This window comes from Canis lupus, chromosome 24 (genome assembly GCF_048164855.1).
Source record: "Canis lupus baileyi chromosome 24, mCanLup2.hap1, whole genome shotgun sequence".
NCBI classification, from domain to species: domain Eukaryota; kingdom Metazoa; phylum Chordata; class Mammalia; order Carnivora; family Canidae; genus Canis; species Canis lupus.
The window spans coordinates 52,778,285-52,795,887 of record NC_132861.1 but is presented as its reverse complement, the minus strand read 5'-3'; the positions used below and the strand labels follow the sequence as shown (position 1 = coordinate 52,795,887).

The following is a 17,603-nucleotide window of genomic DNA, read 5'->3' as shown; positions in this document are numbered from 1 at the left end:
TTTTTGCACATCTGCATTTATTGCTAAATGTCCGTAGATGCGAACCACGCCCCTTCCGCGAACTGTATTTGGGATCTTGTGTGCTCTGTCTTCGGGGGTTGTTACTAAAGGCCGCTTGGTGACCCTGTGCCGGCCTGGCCTCCCGCAGCCGCTCCTGCTGCTGGTGGGCCCCGGGCAGGGTGGGCCCTGCGTGTGTCCATTTCCTTTGTCGAATGTCTTCCGTACCACGTGTGTCCATAGCTATGATCCGTCCCTTGGCCTTAACTTTGGAATCTGGAGATTATATGCAAACGTGTGTAAAGGCTTATGAATATGGATGACACTGGAATTTTATAAATTCTAAAATAAAACCCGGAATCGGATATAGCGTGCTAGAACTCATTTTATCGCGCGACACGTCTTGTCTTGGTCCTGTGGGACCAGGGCGTCCTCAACATGCTCTGGGGGGGTAACTGGGGATCCACAGATAGTTCCCGTCTCATGTGATTCTCCAGTTGCATGTGGGAGACGGATCAGTGCCCTGGGAGCAAGAGGCAAGGGGCTGGGAGGGAGGCGGCAGGGGCAGCTCCGGCGTTGGTGCAGCCAGCTGGCCTGGGGAGGCAGGTGCGTGAGCAGAGGCCCAGGGTCACCGAGGGCGCAGCGCTCTGGGCTGAGAAGGGCCAGTGAGCCTCCGAGGTCTTTGGGGCCTTAGAGTCCCTGCTCCAGGTGGGACTGCCAAATTGAGGTGACCCGGTGACCTCAGAGGGAAGGGGCTGGGGGGGCCGGGCCGACTCCTGGCGCTGGGGGCTGCGGGCCCAGACTGCTCTCCGAGCCCGGGAAGTAGCCGTCCTTCGCTCCGTCTGCTCCAGAGAGAGCCTGTCTCCGGGGAGGGGTGCGGGGGGAGTCACGTGCCGAGGCAGAGCGCCGGACCCGACGCGAGCCACTGCTGGGCGAGGGAAGATGGGGGCGGGGGCTCACCCCATTCTCAGCCAGCGCCTGCTTGGCCAGGTAGTACTCCCGCTTCACTTTGACCTCCACGGACTCGGGGATGTCGGGGACCAGGAGGTCGAGGAGCCGGCCGATGGAGAACACCACGTGCTGGGAGCAGGACACGGAGCGTGGGAGGGCGCCCACCCCTCGTCAGACCTGGGCCCGAGGGCCAGGGCTGGGGGAGCAGCAGGGGAAACGGTGGGAGGGCGGAAGCCACGGCTCAGACCCCCGCCCCAGGCTCTGCGGCCCCCTCGTGCCCCGGGACACCAGCGCCCGGGGCAGGTCGCAGGGACCGGCGGGGGGTGGCGCCGTGGGTGAGGAGGGCATCCCGGGGCGGGAGGCAGCGGCGAAGCCCACTGGGGGGACCGGGAGCTTGGCCAACCTCAAACACGATGACAAAGGCCAGGCGGATGGCCAGAAGATTCCAGTAGGTCGGGGAATACTGTCCATCATCTTCCCTGAACGCCTGGTACCTGCAGGAGACCAGGAGCAGTGAGGCCAGCGAGGGGGACGGTGGGCTGGACTGTCCCACCGCCTAAGCCTCAACTGTGCCCGCGGCCGCAACCATCCTGTCAGCCGGCGGGTGTGACGATGCAGCAGGTGCTGCTGCGGGTGATGCCGCCCACGGAACACCCAGGGGTCGAGCCGCCTGCCCAGCACGGCTCCCCCCCCAGCCGGATAGAGGCAGACCCAGTTTTGCTCCTTAGTTCCGACTTGTCCTCTCGCCATCCTCTGACAGCTTCTCGTGTTTCGGAGAAGTTGCAACACTGTTTTGTGACATAAACTTAACCTGCTGTGCGCCCCGTGGAGCGCAGGGCCAGGCCCAACTTTGTCAGAAAATCTTGAATATTAAACTGACTGAGGAAAAACCCGCCCGTGACTGTCACAGATTGAAGTGGCTAAACCAGACACAACAGAAGAGAGACTGCGGGAACCCAGAGGACCCTGAGAAACCACGCCGAGTGCGCGACAGAGCCAGGAGATGTACTAACAGGGCCCTCGAGAGCCACGGAGGGAAAACAGGTGCTCCGAGGTCGCAGGGCTCGCAGCAGAACAAAGGGTAGAGAACTCTGCTCCGTCCGAAAAAAATGGAGAGGTTTTCAGAATGAGAGAAAGACCTCACCCTCTGAGGTAAAAGGCCTATACTGGGTCAGTGAGAAACTTTTTTTTTTTTTTTAGTGAGAAGCTTTTAAATAGACTTTACCATGACACACCCGTGTTAGTAACGGAAGTCAGGGAAAGGGAGGAAGGAACTTTTCCGTGCTACCAGTGCTTCCTGCAGGAAAAGTCAGGTCACGGGACAGTAGCAGTCCCAAAGGGCTGAGGGAAAACAACCCAGCCCCAGCCTAGGATTGTGCACCTGCTCTCTGAGGGACAAAGACTTGCCGACATAAAACCCAGCAGAGCTCAGGGGTTGCCGCCCACACACCGTGCCTGCAGGTGCTATTCAGGGATACGCTTCAGCCAGAGTGGAAATGAGCTCAGATGGGAGGCAGTGCCGCAGAGGCCACTGGAACCTGCCAAGTCGACGTGACCAACAAATGACTAAAATTGTTTTCATGTTTTAATAGCGAAACTAAGACATCGTGTAACTATAGTAAGATGGAGTGATGGGTGCTCGGCGGGCAGCAGCGTGTGGACGTCCTCGCGACGCAGGGAAGGGAGACGATGGATTCCTACGGTCTTTGCAAGGGAAGTTTGCTTAGGAGCGAAGGCTGGAACTGTCCGGGCACCTCAGCTCCAAAGGCGCGTAAAGACGGAAGAGAACGCTTCCGCGCGTCCACCAGAAAGCAGGCGAGGAATAAAAGGAGAATCAAATGAGGGGGAAGAGTAAGCATCCACTAGCAGGGGAGCACGAGTGACCTTATTTGCAACGAAGAACCTCAGGATCCGTAAAGCAAGAGGCGACAAGTACCCGAAGAAACCGGGAACCCCGGTCCTGGGAAGATTCTCGCTTCCCCTCTGTCTCGGAAAGGAAGGGGGGAAAGTCGGACAAAGATTAGGAGGCTTCACCTCCTCAGCACAGAGAGCCTGGCCTCGAACCCCAGGCCCGAGGTCACGTGCAACAGCAAAAATCCACTGGGCAGGTGGTGGGAAGACTCGACAAACGCGAGATGTGCATCCCAGGGGCTTTTCGGGTTCTCTACCTCGGGGGGAGGAGGGGGCGAAGGGGGGTACGGAGCTGGGGAGACGGGAGACGGGGGACGGGGGGGGGTTGGCTGGGCTCCAGGCCAGGAACAGCAGGTGCACCACCCGCCGGCCCCGCCTCCGCACCCCACCCGACCTGGAGCTCCCCGCCCCTCTGACACCCGCGTACCCCCACCCCAACTACCCAGCTACCCCCCCAGCCCCACCTGCACGTGCGGTTGTGCGCCGCGGCAAAGGCGGGCGGGGCATGCGCGAGCGTGAAGTTGAGGAAGCCGCGCAGGTCGTGGGCGTGGGTCCAGCGGTAGTAGGTGCGCGGCAGGAAGTCGGAGGTGAAGGCCAGCAGGAAGGCCTGCGCGGCGGGCGGCGTCAGCGTGGGCACCCCCGGCCCTGCCCCCCGCCCCCCCACCGGCCCCGGCCGCGCACTCACGTTGCTGACCACCGCCAGGTGCGCGATGACCGCCAGGATGTGCGCCCAGATGCCGATGTCCTGCGCGCGCTGGGCCACCGGGCGCCGCTGCTGGCACACGAGCTTGCGCGCGTCCAGGCGGACCTCCACCCAGTTGTTGAGCAGCGCGAAGAGCGGCGCCAGCGGGCACGCGGCCACGAAGATGGTGACGAAGCCGAACTGCAGCACTGGGGGGGCGGGGTGGTCACCCGCAGGCCCCCACCCCGCGCCCCCAGGCTCCCCGCCGCCCGGGCTGGCCCGTCCCCTCCTGTGGGAGCCGCACCCAACGTGGGGCAGGAACTCACAGCCCGACATCAAGGGCCCCAGCCCACCCGTGGAGCCGCAGGGACCCAACCGGCCGAGGTGCTTGCCCCGCGTGACATGGGTGCCCCCCAACGGGGCGCGGGCTCCACGGGGCGCGGGCAGCGAGCCGACCCGGGAGACCACCCCCCATGAGTGGCCGTGGGCTCTGTGGGTGTCCCCACTGCTGCCCCTGCCCGGCCCCCCTTTCCCAGGCGCCCCAGGGAGGCGGTGGGGGCCCAGGCCGAGGTCACCCGGGGCCCCTACCCGTTTCCAGGTACTCCTGGAACAGGTCCCCACAGGGCAGCAGCTCGTAGTCGGCCTCCCAGGGGGCCCGGTCCGCGGCAGGCCCGGGCCTCCTCCTCCCGCGGCGCAGCCGGGCCGTGTGCCACCAGGCCTGCAGCTGCCTGGGACACGGACGGGGCCTTGGCCACAGGGAACGGCGGGGGGAGGGGGGACGGGGGCGTCGCATGACTCCAGGGCAGCAGGCGGAGGCCCTGGGGCCGCGAGGAGGTGGGGCAGCACCCCGGAAATCGGCCTTGCTCACGGAGGCTTTGGGGGCAATGGCCAAGCAGGTGCGGGGAGCCGAGCGGGCGGAGCGGGCTGCACGCCGGGCGGGACACGGGGGGGGGGGGTGCGGGGGGGCGACTCACGGGACGAGGACCTCCTGCACGTTGTTGACGACCTGCTTGCCCACCATGATGACCAGGAGCTCCTGCGCCAGCTCCACGAGGCAGCCCCCGGCCGCGCACTGCGCAGCGGGCCGCGGTGAGCTCGGGGGCACGGGCCTCCCAGTGTCCGCCCCGCGCCGCGACGGTGGCCCCCGCCATGCTGCCAGCCGCTGCCAGACACGACTGCCGACACCCTCCCTTCCTCTCCGCGACGTCCCCGGCCCCCGGGCCGTGCGTAGGGATGACGGGGTGCCGCCCACGCCACCCAGACGTCCTCTAGGGACTGCACGGGGCTATGCGGGGCTGACCCCAGCCGGTGGCTCCAAGGGGCACAGAGGCCCCAGGAATCGGTGACCTGAGCTGGGGGCTCTGGGGCCACCCGCCTCGCACAGGGGCATTGAGCCGGGGGTGGGGGCCAGGTGGGGGCCGGCCTGAGCACGGCCAGGGCACCCGGAGCCAGCCGCACCTGAGCCCACAGGGCCCGGACGGTTTCAGTACGAGGCCCAGTGACGCCCCCTCTGGTGCTGAAGCCAGTTTGAGGCCGCTGAATGCCGCTCCCCGGTACAGCTCGTCACGCACGCTCACGGCCCTGGCCGCGGCCCCGACCTGAGGAGCCCCTCCCGTCTCGTGGGAAACAGGACAGTGTCCCCCCGAGGCGCCCCTTAGGCCAGCCGTTGCGTGGGGTCACAGCCCAGACCCGAGGAAGGAGGGAGGCCATCTCCCCAGGAGGGACGAGTGAGGACCCTGGGGAGGCCCCACCTATGATCCCAGGCCCGCGTGGCAGCTCTTGGGGACGGTTCCGGGCCCCCCGCATGCTGGACTTTCATCCCCGGGACCCAGACGCACAAGGTCCAGGGGGCACAAGGCAGTGACTGGTGTCCCCTCCCCGCCGCTGCACGCTTCCTGGGGACGCCCGGGACAGGACCTGGCACCCCAGTGTTTCTCTGGGATCAGCTGGGGGACCCACACCGTGGGAGACTTGGGGCCTACAGTGGGGTTCACGGTTGGTTCTAGGGGCAGCGTGTGTTCACGGGGGGCGGCCCCGGGGGGAGCCGGGGCAGGAGCCACGCCGACACGGGTGTCGCAGGACACCCGCTCGTGACCCAGGCAGGACGGCTCGGCAGGCGCCCCCGGGGTCCCCCCTCCGCCGGCGGCCACCGGCCTCCCCACGCGCTCACCTCCTCGTTGCGGACCCCAAACAAGGTGTGGTAGTTGCCGGGGTAGCCCACGAACCTGGGGGAGACGCCGCCGCGGCTCAGGAGGCGCCGCTGCGGGAGGCTGTGCCCGCGGCCCCCGCCGGCATCCGGTGCCCCCACGGGGCGCGCAGCCCGGGGGAGCCCGCCCACCTGCCCTTGAAGAAGGCCACGTAGATGGGCGACGAGTAGAAGTTGACGAACTGGAAGATGAACACCTTGAGGGTGAAGGCGTCCTCGAACTTGGTCTGGGTGCGGTGCATTTCTGCGGCACAGGGCGCGGCCTCAGGGTCCCCGCCGCCCGCCAGGACCGCGCGCAGGGGCCCGGAGAGCAGGGCACGCGGCGGCGGGGGCGGGCGGCCCCAGGCGCGGGGGCCCGGGTGGGAGACGCGGCCGCTCACCCCATCGCGTCAGGACGCGGGCCAGGGCCACGTAGATCTTGGAGAGGACGAGGATGAAGACCAGGTTCACCAGCGACCCGGTGAAGCTGGCGATGCGCGAGGCCTGGGGGGTCGGCGGGTCAGAGCGCGGCGGGGCGCGGAGGGCAGGGCCACCCCCGGCGCCGGGGCGGGGCGCTCACCCAGCTGGCGACGGGGGCGCTGCTCGACCTGGACACGAGGGCGGCCAGGATGCCGCGGCACAGGATGACGGACACCAGGCACATGACGACCACGGCCACCTGGGGCGGCACGCGCTGAGCCGGGCCCGCTCCGCCGCGCGCCCGCGGTCTCTCCCGGGGCCGCCACCCGGGGTCCCAGCCCCGGCCGCACCCCGGGAGCCCTCCCGGCGCCCCACAGCCCGGGCCCGGGGAGCAGGCGGCCGCAGGGGCGCCGCGCGGCCAGGACAAGGGGCCCCTCACCAGCATCACCACCAGCACGGAGCCGGCCAGCACCCGGCGCACGCGGAGCCGCCGCGGGAAGTAGGGCTCGTCCTCACCCGTGACCGGGTTCGGGGCCGTCGTGGGCGCCGAGGCGGCGAACTGAGGCCGAGGCCTCTCCTGCAAGGGGCGGCGTTGAGCGGCCTGCGCGGCGGCCCGCGGCCCGGGCGGGGCGGCCGCCGGGACCCACCTCGAGGTCCTCGTAGTGGGAGCAGCCCCAGCGGTGCGCCAGCGCGGCGCTCGAGCGCCTCCAGTGCGCCAGCAGCAGCGCGGCCCAGAGCGCCACGAACGCGCTGAAGAACACGGTGCCGCCGTGGTCGAAGAGGCGGCCGGCCTGCGGGGGCGCGGGGCTCAGGCGGGCGCTCGGGCGGCGGGCGGGGCGGGCGGGGCGGACCTGGGCCAGGGCGCAGGCGCTGGACAGCGGCCAGAAGGGGCAGTCGGCGCACCGCGGGCACATCTGCAGGTCCTCCGCGCTCCCGCACAGCTCCTGCCTTCGGGGCGCAGGGCGGCTTGCGGGGGCCGGGGCCGGGGGGCATCGGTCTGCCCTCGCCCTCGCCCCCGCCCTCCCACCACGGCCTTTGCCAGGCTCAGCATTTCTTTAACAAGTAGTATTAAAACATATACAACTGGGGCGCCCGGGGGCTCAGCGGGTGAGCGCCTGCCTTCGGCTCCGGGCGTGACCCCGGGTCCCGGGATCGAGTCCCGCGTCGGGCTCCCCGCAGGGAGCTGCTTCTCCCTCTGCCCGCGTCTCTGCCTCTCTGTGTCTCTCATGAATAAGTAAATAAAGTATTTAAATATATATAATAATATAATAATTATGATTATATTAATAGTAATTTGTGAGTTAACTTCTTGAAGTGAACCCAAGGCCGTCTGCTTTTGAGAAACGCGTACAACGACGAGGAGCAAGGGCGCGTGCCCGCAAGAGGAGCCCAGCAGCCCCGCCCACCCGTCGCCCTCCGGCCGCGTCTGCAGGGGGGCAGGCATGTCCCCGGTGCTCACGTGCGTCCCCAGCTCTGCGCAGCTGGCCAAGGGGCCCCCCACCCGCACGGCCACCTCAGGAGACTCGGGGCGAGTCCGGGAGCCGAGGGGACACTCACGTGGGTGTGTCCGAGGACACCATGCAGCAGCCCACCAGGAACACCAGCGTGCCCACGGCGGCCGCCGGCAGGAGCCAGGCCGTGTAGAAGCCTGCAGGGGCGACACGAGCTTGGCCGTCAGGGACCAGCCGCCCTGGGGGCCCGTGTACCCTGCGCAGGGCGAAGCACCGGGTGGGGCTGCACAACCACGCCGGGCCCGGGCACCCACGGGGCACAGACCCCCGCCCCCACCTCCGGGACCGCCTGCCCCAGGTCCCTCCGCCTCCAGCGGCCTTGCCGGGAAGGGTCCCGTCCCCGGGGGCACAGCCTGCTGCGACCTCGGACACAGACAGCGATCCGTGCCGGATGCTTCCCTGGCCAGGGCCCCTGGGTACCCCAGGCCCTCAGGCCGGCCCCCCACTGCCTCCGGGGGCAGCCCCGACGCCGGCCCGCTGCGCCACCTCTGGCCTCCCCGCAGCTGCCAGTGACCTGCGTTACAGGTGCCCCTGCCCCGTGCCCTCTGCGCCCCCCGGCCCGCCTTGGCCATCCGGGCCCTGCTGCTGCCCGGGAGGAGCCCGGGGCCCTCACTCCGCTCTGCCTCGGCCCGTGGGCCCAGGCCACGCACCTCCTGCCCCCCGCACGTCGCCCCAGCCCTGTCCCGGCTCGCGGTGGCCGTGGCCACCTCTCCTCGCGCGTCACCCTGGCTGCCGTGCCCCATGAAGGAGCCGAGGGCACACGTGCCGCATCTGGGGAGGGGAAAGGACTGGGGCGCAGGAGGGGGTGGGGGGCGCTGGCCTGTGCGGGGAGCGGAAGGTCCGCGAGGCCGCCTGTGGGGCGGCAGGTGGCTGGCCTGGGCCCGGCGGCTTCGTGCAGCGGCTCGGGCCCCGTGGGCCGTGTCTGCTGGGCCGCGGACGCCGGGGGCTGCAGCAGGGGTCCCCAGAAGACCCCGGGTAGGGCTGGGGGCTGTCAGGGGCTGCAGGGGCAGGCCGGGGAGCCGGGAGCACTTTCCCAGGGTGTCAGCGGGCTGCGTGGCCGGGAGCCCGAGGTGGGGCGCGGGGCCCGGGCGGCGGGGCAGGCTCACCGAGCCAGGCGAAGTACAGGGCCACCTTCTCCCCGAAGTACCCGCGCACGTGCTCCAGGGGCTGGTACTTGCTCCACTTGCGCCAGCGAGCCCAGTACTGGAACAGGAGCTGCCTGCGCCCAAGGCCCGCAGCCTGCGGGAACCCCGGGGGTGGCCTGAACGGGCCCTGCGGGCGGGAGGCGGCCTTGGCACGGGGCCTGGGCAGGGGGCCCGCACCCTCCCCGACCGGGCCGGAGCCCCCGCCCCACAGCCAACGCCCCGCGCTCACGTCGTGCAGGGGGAAGGCGGCGCTGAAGACCCCGTCCGCCAGCAGCTGGTCGATCCCGATCACGCCTTTCTTCTCGTGGCCATACGGGGTCTTGGCCAGGATGGCGAACAGCTGGGGTGGGAACGGCCCGGTTACCTGCCCCGTGAGGCCTGTGGCCGCCGCCTGCGGGCCCAGGTCCCCCGTCCCCCGGCCTACGCGCACCACGGCCCCGCGGTCCCACTCTATAGCTGCAGACACCGTGGCCAGAGTCCCTGGATTCGCGGGGTCAGGCGTGGGTCTGACCAGGCCCTGGCCGTGCGCGGGGGGAGCCGGCCCCTCATGGGCACCGTGTCAGGGTGGACCTTGCCTGGCAGCCCCCGAGGCCCCGTGCCCGTCGGCGATCAGCAGGGGACCCTGGGCGGGCCTGTCCTCGGGGGGCCCTGCAGCAGCGGCCTGGGGCCTGGGGGTCCTGGGGGACGCTGGGCCGGGCCCTATGCCGCAGTGAGCTGGGGGGCACCTCCCGGCCCCGGCCGCAGGCCCTTGGCACCCGGACCCCACTCACGATCTGGTGCCTGTCGGTGCTGCTGAAGAAGGTGTCTGGGTTGTCGCTCCCGAGGTACCTGCGGGTGTGGAAGGTGCGGAGCTCAGGCCGGCGCAGGAGCACAGGGGTGCACACGGCCCATCCCATGCACGGACGCCCCGTCCTGGCTGCGAGGGGTTCTGGGGCTGGAGGTCACAGCGGCTTGTCCAGCCGGCGTGACACCCCCACCCCAGGGCTGGCGAGGGCAGGGCGGTGGGGGCAGCGCTGTCTGAGGCTCCGAGCGCGGGATCCGTGGCCGTCAGTCGTGTCTGCTGTGGCCGTGGGGTCGGCCGACCCAGGGGCCTCCCGGGGGCCCGGAGCCTTGGGAAGTCCACGGTGGGGGCGGGTGTCATCCGTGTAGCGGCGAGGGGGCCCCCAGCGCTGGCCGCTGCCACTGTTCCCCCCGCTGGCCTTGTCCACAGGCTGGGAGTGGCCGAGTCGCCTCCGGGAGCCCGTGTGCCCCCCGTTTCCACGTCAGGAGTGGGGTGCCGGGGCCCGAGGGCTGTGACAAGCAGGGCCCTGCCACCCACCGCCGACCCGGAGCCGAGCGGGGACAGGCTGGTGTCCCCCCGTGTGGGGGATGTGCATGTGCCCAGGGGACGCTCTGGGGCGGGGGAGCCAGGCCCCCACGCTTTCCCTCGTCTGGTCCTCAAGCTGCTCGTGCCCACATTCAGCCGCCCTGTCCCGAGGGGCTCCCAGGCCGCGCTCACCTGGACAGCTTGCTGACCTTGAACTCGCAGGTGTAGTACTCGGGCGGCACGTCGGGCACGTCCTCCTGCAGGACGTTGGGGATGCCCAGCCTCGCCAGCAGCCTCGCTGACCAGTGGGAGGCCTGGTTGGGCAGCTCCTGCAAGGCCCGGGCACGGCTCCCACTCTGCGGGGCCCTGAGCACGGGGAGCCCCGCCCCCCGGCCCGCAGGCCCCCACCAGGCCCGGCCTGCCCCTCTCTGGGGCCTGGGATGTGCTCCCCGCGTGTCCCCCAGGCTCGGGCTGCTCCTCCGTTGGCCCAACAAGGCTTCCTGGGGCACCGGCGGGCGGGGGAGGCCCCGAGGACACAGCGTGGGAGCCCCAGGGCGTGGGCGGCCGGAACGGGGACGTGCCCGAACGCAAGTGGCCTGGGCCGTGGGCCCCACTCCGCCCCGAGCCCCCGGCACCTGCAGGGGCAGCTTGAGGCGCAGGTCCTCCGCGTGGTAGCAGAGCACGGCCCAGGGCGCGCTGAGCAGGACGTAGTGCACGGCGCTCGAGGCGTTGCGGACGTGGCGCTGCGGGGACGGGGTCCGTGAGGCCGGGCGGGGGGCCCCTCACTCCCGGGAAGGCACCTGCCTCTGCGGCCACGGGGGCGGCTCCGAAGGCCGCTCAGTGCTCGGCCCGACAGGGGACGCCGGGGTTGCGGCAGCCGCGCCCTGCGGGACCCGTGTGACCCCAAAGGCCGCAGCTGGAGCCCGGCCGCCCCGCCTGAAGCGGGCGGTCAGGCCGCCGTGTGGTCTGTGGACGGGACACGACGGTGTGGCCACCAACCCGCCCCGGGGACCAGGTGACGTGAGGGCGGCGGGGTCCCGTCGTGTCCCCGGGTGGCCAGGCCTCCCCCGCCGCGGCGGGGCGTGCGCTCAGTGGGTTCACTGTCCCCAAGCCCGCAGGCCGGAGCCACACGAGGCCCACGCGTAGCTGCACCTACGCAGACGGGAGGGTCCTCGGAGTTTTCAGGTGGGTCTGAGGGCTCTGGCTCTGGGCCAGCTGGGGGTCGGGGCCCGGCCTGGGGTCAGCGGGCCCACGGCCTCGGGGAGCCCACCATGCGGCAGGGCGCCCAGCAGGACGTTGGCACCCAGCTCGTCCCAGGGCTCCGGCCCCCACGCCCGTGGCCTCGGCGGGAAGCTCACGGGTTCCTGAGCGAGTACCTGGTCCACGTGTAGCCCGGCTGCGCGGAGGTTCTCCAGGAAGGTGTCCCTCCAGGCCGCGTGCGTGGCCGCCTTGTCCCGGGGCGCGCTGTCCGGCGGCCGGCCCAGCCTCAGGTCTTCCTCCCAAACGAGGACGAAGTCTGCGGGGAACCAGCGGCGACAGGTCAGGGCGGGTGTCCCGGCGGGAACCTGGAGCCTCCGTGGGAAGGAGGGGCCGAGCCCTCGGACCCGGGACCGCTCCTCCGTGCTCCCGACCGCGGCCCCTGTTCCGTGCTGCTCGGGGCTGGGAGGCCTCAGGGGCACAGGCTGCAGGAGGTCAGTCCCGAGCCCACGGGGGCTCCAAGGACCCTGCTGCACGCCGCGGGAAGCCCCCGCTCTTCAGGTGGGTGACAGCTCTCCCCGGGGGCGGGTGTTCTAAGGGGGGGCCGGGAGGCATCGCTGGGGGGAGCGGAGGTGAGAATGGGGCTCCTGGGCCTCGGGGGCATTGCATGCAGAGGACAGAGCCGTGGCCTGTGGGCAAGGACCTGGGTCTTTGTGGCTCCCAAGCGGCTGTCGCACGGCGATGCCAGAGCAGGCAGGTGCCGGAGCCCCGGCAGGCAGACAAGGGGACAGCTGGCCGCGGCCCGGGCTTTCCCGCTGAGCCTCAGGTCACCCCTGGGAGGAGGGAAGGCACCTGCTCTGACACCCGCAACCAAGCAGCGGCAGGTCCATACAGCAGGACACAGCCCCGTACAGAGTTGACAACATCCGCAGAAACAGGCTCGGAGGTGACCCGTATGGAGGCGCTCTCAGAACGTAAGAACCGTGGGCAGGTTAGGAAAAGGAGTCAAGGGTGGGCAAATGGTTAACAGAATACTTGGAGCGAGAATTAGAATGTCTGAGAAGGAACCAAATGGACGCACGAAGGCAGCGAAACAGCACCTGGGCTCCCGACCTCCTCGGACAGGTGGACACAGCACTGCCAGACTTAAGGACAGGCCTGGGGGAAACATCCAGACTCAAGAGCGAGGAGGAAGGAAGCAATCTTTGAAGAAATATGGTCAAGAACTTCCAAATCTGGGACACCCGGGGGGCTCAGCAGTTGAGCGTCTGCCTTTGGCCCAGGTCGTGACCCCGAGTCCTGGGATGGAGTCCCGCGTCGGGCTCCCTGCAGGGAGCTGCTTCTCCCTCTGCCTGGGGCTCTGCCTCTCTCTCTCTCTCTCAGGAATAAATAAATAAAATCTTAAAAAAAAAAAAAAAGAAAAGAACTTCAAAATCTGATCAAAGGAATCACTCCAAAGGTTCAAGGAGCTCAGGGACCTCCAAACAGGGTAAAGCAACAGCACCGGGAGTCAAGATGCAGCCCGTCTCTGCTGTAAACTAAAGATCAATCCTTAAGAGCAGGAAAGGAAAAGGGAACACATCGTGGTTCAGGGGAACGACAGTGATTCATCCACTGGATTTCTCAGCAGAAACCACGGGAGCCAGAAAGACGATGGGACGGCATCGTTACAGAGCCGAGGGAGAAACGCCGCCAGGTAGAATTCCCTTTCCCGTGGAAATGCTCTTTGGAAACGGAGGCAAATGAAGGCATTCTGGAACAATCAGAGTCGGAGAGATCAGTCCCAGGACACCTGTTCTGCTCGTTGGTCTGCAGAAGGTTGGCCAGACGGACGGGTGGACGGGCAAGAAGTGAACACACCTCCAAATAAACGGGTAAATATAAAAGTGAGGCTATTTCTAGTTACAGATGAAACGATCTTGTATCTAGAAAACCCAAAGGAATTCACTACAAAACTATGGGAAGTAGTAACAGGTTTGGCGAAGTTGCCGGATACAAGATCAACCTACGGAAATCCATCGGGTTTCTATTACGGTATTGAGGCACGAGCTTGACAGGAAACGAGGAAAACCACTTCTGTGTATAACAGCGGCACAGAGGAACTATTTACAAGCAGATTTAACAGGGCAGCCCGGGGGCTCAGCGGTTGGGCGTCTGCCTTGGGCTCAGGGCGTGACCCCGGGGTCCCGGGACCGAGTCCCGCGTCGGGCTCCCCGCAGGGAGCCTGCTTCTCCCTCTGCCTGTGTCTCTGCCCCTCTCTCTGTGCCTGTCTCTCATGAATAAATAAATAAAATCTTTTCTAAAAAAGCAGATTTAACAAAAACTGTGCAAGACGTATACTTTGAAAACCACCAAACACTGTGAGAATAAGTCGAGGAGCTAAATAAATGCAAAGATATCCCATGTGCATGAATCAGAAGATTAATATTATGACAGCATTGCTCCCCAGATCACTCTACAGATTCAATATAATCTCTGTCAAAATCCCAGCTGGCTTGCTTTTTCTTTTTTCTTTTTTTTTTTTCCTCCCCAGGAAACGACAAGTCTAAAATTCATCCGGGAATACAGGAGACCCAGAACGAATAAAAACACTGTTGGAAAAAGGAACAAACTTCCAGGACACACACTTGTTGACTTTGGAACTTACTATGGAGCTAGAACCACCAGGACAGTGTGGCGCTGCTGGAAGGACAGACACACAGACCGATGAGATGTATTTGAGATTCTGAAAATAAACCCGTATGTTTAGGGCTAACCTTATATTTATTTATTTATTTTTACCAAGGGGCCGCCGCAATTCAATAGGAGAAAAGCAGTGTTCTCAGCCAACGGCGCTGGAACAAGTGGGTACCCAGATTGCAGAGAATAGACTTGGACCCCTGCCTCACACCACACACCAAAACTAACGCAAAGTGGAGCTATGATCCTGAGATGAAGATCATAGACCCGAGAACCAGAATGATGAAGCTCTTAGGAGGAAATCATTGTACGTCCTCAAGACCTGGTTTAGGCGACGGGGCCTTAGACATGACGCGGAGGCCTAGCAGGAAGGGAGAAGACGGAGGGGCCTCATCAGAATCCCAAACCTACGTGCTTCTAAAGCGCCACCAAGAGAGTGGAAAGTAACCCAGAGGGTGGGAGGGGATAGCAGCAGACCGAGCGTCTAACAAGGAACCTTCTCCAACAGACGGAAAGAACTTTTTCAGCTCCGCGTTAGGGAGACGGTGGCCCACTGTAAAACGCGGGCAAGGCTGGCGAGTAGAGCTTTTTCTCCGGAAGACGGACAAGTGGCCGACATGCCCGGGAAAGGACGCCGGCTCTCAGCCGCCCTGGGGGATGCCAGCAAACAGGGCGAGCTGCCGCCGCGTCCCCACGGCGTCACCTGGACGCCAGGCAGTGGGAGCGCTGGGGGCCGCCCAGACGTCGCCGGGCCCTATGACCTGGTCCAGGCACCCCGGGAAACAGTCTGGCGGCACCTCAAGTGTCCCACACCGAGTTGCCATGGACCTGCCGTCCCATAGTCCACGGGCCCGAGGACACACGCGGCCCCACGAGCTCGGGCGTGAACACTCCTGCTGCCGCATTATTCCCAGGAGCCTGGACGGGAGCGGCCACGGCAGCCGGCGCGCCCAGGGACACGGCGACAGGGGCGGGGGGGGGGGGGGGGTGTGTTCCAGTTTCCTCAGTTCTTGGGCGACACTTGCTACGTTTTATTTTATTATTTTGAACGGTAGCTGTCCTGACGGCCGCGAGGCGAGGGGCTCTGCTCGGGGGGCGCTGGGCTCCGGGCGGTCCTCAGACAGGCGGGGGCCCCGCCCCCGCCCCGCCTGGCCGCGCCCGGCACAGCTGGCGGCCGTGCGGGCTCCCACCCGTGTCCCCACCCCCGGGGCTGCCAGGCGCGGGCGGGGCTCACCGATCTGGGGCTCGGAAGGACTCCCCACCCGGCCGGCCGCCTCCTGGCCTCCACTGCGCTGGAAGGAAAGGAAGAGGAAGGTGGCCTCCTGCCCCGGCGGCCCCGCTCGGCCCCCACCCCGGACCCGGACACGGGAGGGCGAGCGGAGAGCACAGCCTCAGGGTGCGGGCGCCGCCAGGCCGGTCCCCCCCTCCAGCCTCCAGCCACGCCCACCGTGGGCAGGGGCGGGGGCGCCCAGCGCTGAGGGCCTGGCGGAGGGAGCCAGGCGCCCCAAGGGGCTCTCTGCGTGGCCCGAGGCAGTGCCGGCGCCTGGGGGGATCTTTTCACGTTTCTAGAAGGTCCAGGAGACCAGAGACCTCAAGGAAAGGCTTCCAGCCTCAGTGGCCCCAGGGAGCGCCTGCCCCCCGACCCTGACCCGCCCGGCCTGACCCTCCAGGCACCCTGGCTCCTCTGGGGTCACTGCCGAGCCCAAGCACCTGGTAACCCCTGTTCTCGGGTAACCCCGTGGACGTGGCCGACGTCCCCATCCCTCCTCTGGGGTGGGGCCGTCGGGCGTTGCCCCCCCCACTTCCACGCGTCAGGACAGACAGGGGAGGCTCCGTGCATCGCAGGGACATGTCTGTTTGTCCACTTCAGGACACCATATGCGTCCCTGTAGCTTCCCTGCGCCCGGCCCCTCCGAGCCCGTCCCTGGGGCTGTCTGCACGTCCCCAGGGCCGGCGAGCTGGGGGGACCCTGGAGCCTCCCCCTTCCTGTCACTGGGGCAGCTGGAGGGCGCAGGAGGCCGGACACCGTGGCCAGGGGCTGGGAGTCCACAGTCTGGGGGCCCGTCCGGGCCTTTGCCTTGGCGTCCTTGAGTGTAATCGGGGGGCAGGGGCTGGGGCTCAGGCCCCCCCAGGTGGAGAGCGTCCTGTGGCCTGGGTCCCGGGGCGGGGCGTGAGGGGCTGAGCTTTACCTCTGAGGTGCGGGCTGTGCTCCCGTACGAGTCCCCATTCTCGGCCCCGGGGGCCACGTCGATCAGGATGGTACTGTCCTCCTCCGGGACCTGCCTCCGCAGCATCCCACTCCTGCACGGCACCGTGGGGAGACCGTGGGGCACGGTGGGCTCGCGAGACGGGGTCCCCGCCTTGGGAGGGCGCGGGCTGGAGCAGCAGCCGGGCCTGTGCCGGGCTGAGCTGCCCCCTGGTCGTCCAGGAGGGTCCCCGGGTGGGCCTCCAGCTCCAGGAGCAGACCAACGACAGGGCGGCCTGCGAGGCTCGCTGCTATGTGTCCACCTGTCTAGGGTGGGCCTGTCTCCCTCTCAGCCCTGTGGGGCTCAGAGACCCCTCCTCCCTGCTCCCCTCCCATCGGGGAGGCCGGCCAGCCCGGCCCCGCGTCCCCCCACCTGGCCTCTGGGTCCCCTGTGTGGACAGGTGGGCAGAGTGGGGAGAGCGAGGGGAGCCCTGTGGCCCAGCGGGGCCACCTGGGGGGGCGGCCATCTGCCACAGCACGGCCAACGGGGCGCGGGCGGCGTCCCCGGGAGGTGCCACAGCGGGGTGCGGGGACAGCCCAGGCGGGCCCAGCGAGCTGAGGCTCAGGTTCGGGGCGGTCCAGAGCCAGGGCTTCCTGAGCGGCTCCGGCGCCTCCCTGGGGACGCGGCTCAGGAGTCTGGAGGCCTCGCAGGCGACCTGCCCCGCGGGGCCCACTGCACGGGCAGGAAAGCCGACGCTCCCTGGGATCCGGGGTGCCCCCCAAGCCACACCAGCCCCCAGCCTCCCCCCGCTGACCACCACGGCCAGGCCCCTGGGTGAACCTGGAGCCTCCACCCACAGCAGAGGGCATCTGGAGGCCTGGGTGCTCCCCGGCCGCCCCCACCCCGCCCCGCTGCGGCCCTTGCTGTGGACCAGGTTCCCACCTGGCGCGGCGGCTTCTGGAAGGGGCCTCTGAGGTCATGGGCGTCCTTCCAGGACGAGGCTGCTGTGGGCGGCGGGTCGGGGCCAGACCCGCAGGCAGAGACCTGGAGGCCAATGGGCAGGATGGGCCCCGCAGAGCTGGCTGCCCGGCCCGGGGCTCCCCAGCTCCGGGAGCAGGACCTGCCTTTGTTTGAGAAGAGGGTGTGGGGCTGCGTGTGCAAATGGGCGGCCTACGCGGCCCTCCCCAGGCAGGACGCCCGCACCTCGCCCCGCATTGGCCCGGACGTCAGGGCCCCGTCGGCCGGCAGGTCTACCTAGGGGGGTCCGTGCCCTCCCGGGCCTGGGCCTGTGCTCTTGTGCTTGTGGAAACTCGCAGTCGCACCCCTCCCAGGAACGTGCGCCTTTGGCTCAGGTCAAGACCTTGGGGTCCCGGGATCGAGTCCCGCGTCGGGCTCCCTACATGGAGCCTGCTTCTCCCTCTGCCTGTGTCTCT

General features: G+C 67.8%; 1 protein-coding gene across 7 annotated transcripts; it reads right to left on the bottom strand.

Annotated features, from left to right (window-relative positions):
- Positions 1-17,289, bottom strand: ANO7 (anoctamin 7). 7 transcript variants are annotated; one of them, XM_072797046.1, is made up of 24 exons: positions 17,113-17,289; positions 16,174-16,285; positions 15,219-15,276; positions 11,485-11,624; positions 10,744-10,851; positions 10,301-10,437; positions 9,573-9,630; positions 9,032-9,142; positions 8,764-8,929; positions 7,704-7,794; positions 6,998-7,094; positions 6,794-6,937; positions 6,586-6,723; positions 6,307-6,405; positions 6,128-6,230; positions 5,880-5,991; positions 5,712-5,766; positions 4,516-4,613; positions 4,130-4,269; positions 3,545-3,750; positions 3,324-3,466; positions 1,352-1,442; positions 958-1,077; positions 1-273 (listed from the first exon to the last, which is right to left on the bottom strand). In XM_072797046.1, the coding sequence occupies exons 1-24, from the start codon at positions 17,148-17,150 to the stop codon at positions 241-243; spliced, it is 2,598 nt and encodes an 865-aa protein (XP_072653147.1). In that variant the 5' UTR covers positions 17,151-17,289; the 3' UTR covers positions 1-240. The 7 variants fall into 7 exon arrangements, 6 of the variants coding, with proteins under 6 accessions (XP_072653147.1, XP_072653145.1, XP_072653146.1 ...); XM_072797044.1 differs by lacking the exon at positions 1-273 and adding an exon at positions 365-855; XM_072797045.1 differs by lacking the exon at positions 1-273 and adding an exon at positions 365-855 and having other exon boundaries at positions 8,764-8,860.
- Positions 17,290-17,603: the final 314 nt, after the last annotated feature.